Consider the following 3,299-nt stretch of genomic DNA (forward strand, 5'->3'; position numbering starts at 1 on the left):
ACCCTGCAGGGTTCTCTCATTAGGTGCTCGGACCCTGGGCCGCAGAGACTAGCAGGACCCGGCTCCCTCGACACCCCTGCTCCCGCCTTGGAGAGCACCTGAATGGGGCGTAGGGGAGAAGGCTGTGGATTCCAGCGCCGTTGACCGCCGGCCCCGCTTCGGGATCCCCGTCTGGGAGTCAAATTCGCCTCCTCCCTCTGTGCGTCCCCCCTCGCCCCGGCACCCCAGCCGGGGAATCCAGTTCGGCCCGTCCCGCAGGAAAAAGTTGGCGGCCCCGCGCCGGGTAGCAGCGCCAACTCCGTGCACGTAGCAACACCTAGAGCTCCAGCTAGGAGAAGTAATCAAAAAGAAAAGGTTTTCCAGCCCAGGCGGGTGGACCAGCCGGGTCCTCAGCCCGGCCGCGGCCGCCTCTCCTTCCCTCCGCTCCCCGCGGGGTCCTAGCGCCCTGCACTGCGGGGCCGTGGGACCCCGGAGTACTGGGAGGGGCGGAGCGGGGGAGAGGTACTTTTGCGCGGAGTCGGTGAGGACGCCTGGAGATCAGAGAGAGTCGCAAAATCCCCGCGCTCCGGGCCTCTGCCCTCGGCCTCTCCACGAGGCAGTGTGCGCTGGGCCGCACGTCCCAAGCTGCCCCCCACCCCTTCTCTACGCCGCCGCCTTCCGGAGAGCCCGGACCCGGACAGGACTAGTTCTAGCTTTTAAAGCGAGTCTGCGCCAGAGAAGCTCAGAGACGAAGACTTGCCCACCCCACCCCCCCCAACCAATCCCACCCCCCTGCGCGGCGCCTGGGTGCTCCCGGACTCCCCGACCGTTTGCTGGAGTTGGGTGCCCTGCGGAGGCTAGAGGAGGGGGCCCTGCCACCGACCACGTGTGCGCGGGGACGACAACTCTGCCGAGGGTGGGGCACCGCGCGCCGGTCGTGGTTCGGCTGGCGGCGCAGGAGGTAGTGGGCGTTGCACCGCGGCCCCTCCCCGCCAGCGCTGCGCTCTAGCCTCACTCGCCGCCCTCTGAAGACCGCAGGCGCTAAGACCCAGGAGGTGCTGCTCCGTCGTCGCCGAAGGTCCACGGCGGGTTTGGACACTAGAGGGCGACCACCAACCCGGTATAAATGCTGGGCCCGCGCGGGCCTGGCCATTCGCGACCGGGAGCTGAGCGGGCGCGAGCGAGTAGGGCCTCCGGGTGGGCGGCGGCAGCAGCGGCGCCCCGCGCAGGCTGGAGGCCGCCGAGGCTCGCCATGCCGGGAGGACTTTAGCTCCCCCATGGAGTCGGCCGACTTCTACGAGGCGGAGCCGCGGCCCCCGATGAGCAGCCACCTCCAGAGCCCCCCGCACGCGCCCAGCAGCGCCGCTTTCGGCTTTCTCCGGGGCGCGGGTCCCGCGCAGCCCCCAGCCCCACCTGCCGCCCCGGAGCCGCTGGGCGGCATCTGCGAACACGAGACGTCCATCGACATCAGCGCCTACATCGACCCGGCCGCCTTCAACGACGAGTTCCTGGCCGACCTGTTCCAGCACAGCCGGCAGCAGGAGAAGGCCAAGGCGGCCGCGGCCCCCGCAGGAGGCGGCGGCGACTTCGACTACCCGGGCGCCCCCGTGGGCCCCGGCGGCGCCGTCATGCCCGGAGGGGCGCACGGCCCCCCGCCCGGCTACGGCTGCTCGGCGGCCGGCTACCTGGACGGCAGGCTGGAACCCCTGTACGAGCGCGTCGGGGCGCCGGCTCTACGGCCGCTGGTGATCAAGCAGGAGCCGCGCGAGGAGGACGAGGCGAAGCAGCTGGCGCTGGCCGGCCTCTTTCCCTACCAGCCTCCGCCGCCGCCGCCACCACAGCACTCACACCCGCCGCCCGCTCACCTGGCCGCCCCGCACCTGCAGTTCCAGATCGCGCACTGCGGCCAGACCACCATGCACCTGCAGCCCGGCCACCCCACGCCGCCGCCCACGCCCGTGCCCAGCCCGCACCCAGCGCCCGCGCTCGGCGCCGCTGGCCTGCCAGGCCCCGGCGGCGCGCTCAAGGGGCTGGCCGTCGGGCACCCAGACATCCGCGCGGGCGGCGGCGGCGGCGGCGGCGGCGCGGGCAAAGGCAAGAAGTCCGTGGACAAGAACAGCAACGAGTACCGGGTGCGGCGCGAGCGCAACAACATCGCGGTGCGCAAGAGCCGGGACAAGGCCAAGCAGCGCAACGTGGAGACGCAGCAGAAGGTGCTGGAGCTGACCAGTGACAATGACCGCCTGCGCAAGCGGGTGGAACAACTGAGCCGCGAACTGGACACGCTGCGGGGCATCTTCCGCCAGCTGCCTGAGAGCTCCCTGGTCAAGGCCATGGGCAACTGCGCGTGAGGCGCGCGGCGGCGGGACCGCCCTGGGCCGGCCGCTGGCTGGGACCCAGGGAGTGGTTTCGGGTCGCCGGATCTCAAGACTGCCCGAGCCGCGCAAGCCAGGACTAGGAGATTCCGGTGCAGCCTGAGAGCCTGGCCTGCCGCGCGTACCCCTGGCCTTCCTCTGCGCCCGACACGGTGCGTCTAAGATGAGGGGTCAGACAGAGAGGAGAAGCGCCGTGGGGCAGAGCCGGGAGCCCGGCAACTCTAGTATTAAAGGAATAACCCTGTGCCTTGGAAACGCAAACTCACGGCTCCGATTCCTACCGAGTAGGGGGAGCAAATATGTGCCTTGTCATTTTATTTGGAGGGTTCCTGACCTCGCGAGAGAAGAAGGGGTGCAGGCCCCCCCCAACCCCCGGCAGGAGGAAGGTTCAGGGAGCAGAGATCCCGATAAGCCGGCCCCAGCCGCTCCTGAGCGCCTATCCTTGGAGGGGAGGAAACACAGGGACTTGGGGCTTTGAACCTAAGGTTGTTCCCCTAGTTCTACATGAAGGTGGAGGGTCCCTAGTTCCTTGCCTCTAAACTCCCAGCCTGCAACAGGCTGGGCTCTTCTGGGCAGAACTCACCGAGATGGGCGTCACCAGGTGACCAGTGGGAGCCTCCCGCCCCCAGTCAGATCAGAAAGCCAGGTCGTGGGTTGGGTATGAGGACGTGTGTTCATGGGAGTGGTGGCCTGGTGGGAGAGGGGGACCTAGAGATCTGGTCTAGGGGTTAGCAGGGGGGTGGTGAAGGGACACTGGGACCATCAGCCTTGTCTGTACTGTATGTCGCCAGCGTTGCCATACAAACATGAAGCACAATCAGTCCATCCCAGAGGGACCGAAGTTATGAGAAGCTTTCCAAATATTTTGCTTTATCAGCCGATATCAACACTTGTATCTGGCCTCTCTGTGTCCCAGCGGTGCCTTGTGCAATGTGCATGTGCACG

The 3,299-nt window shown here is 68.1% G+C and overlaps 1 protein-coding gene across 1 annotated transcript; it reads left to right on the forward strand.

The window, feature by feature from the left end:
- The first annotated feature begins 1,144 nt into the window (after positions 1-1,144).
- On the forward strand, positions 1,145-2,615 carry CEBPA (CCAAT enhancer binding protein alpha). The gene has a single exon (XM_082676165.1). The coding sequence runs from the start codon at positions 1,257-1,259 to the stop codon at positions 2,328-2,330; it is 1,074 nt and encodes a 357-aa protein (XP_082532291.1). The 5' UTR covers positions 1,145-1,256; the 3' UTR covers positions 2,331-2,615.
- Positions 2,616-3,299: the final 684 nt, after the last annotated feature.

This window comes from Grampus griseus (assembly GCF_964374135.1).
Source record: "Grampus griseus genome assembly, chromosome: 19".
In the NCBI taxonomy this organism is placed as follows: domain Eukaryota; kingdom Metazoa; phylum Chordata; class Mammalia; order Artiodactyla; family Delphinidae; genus Grampus; species Grampus griseus.

What these genes read in the sequence shown, in the direction of transcription:
- CEBPA (XM_082676165.1), top strand. Translation starts at nt 1,257, where the DNA reads ATGGAGTCGGCCGACTTCTACGAGGCGGAGCCGCGGCCCCCGATGAGC.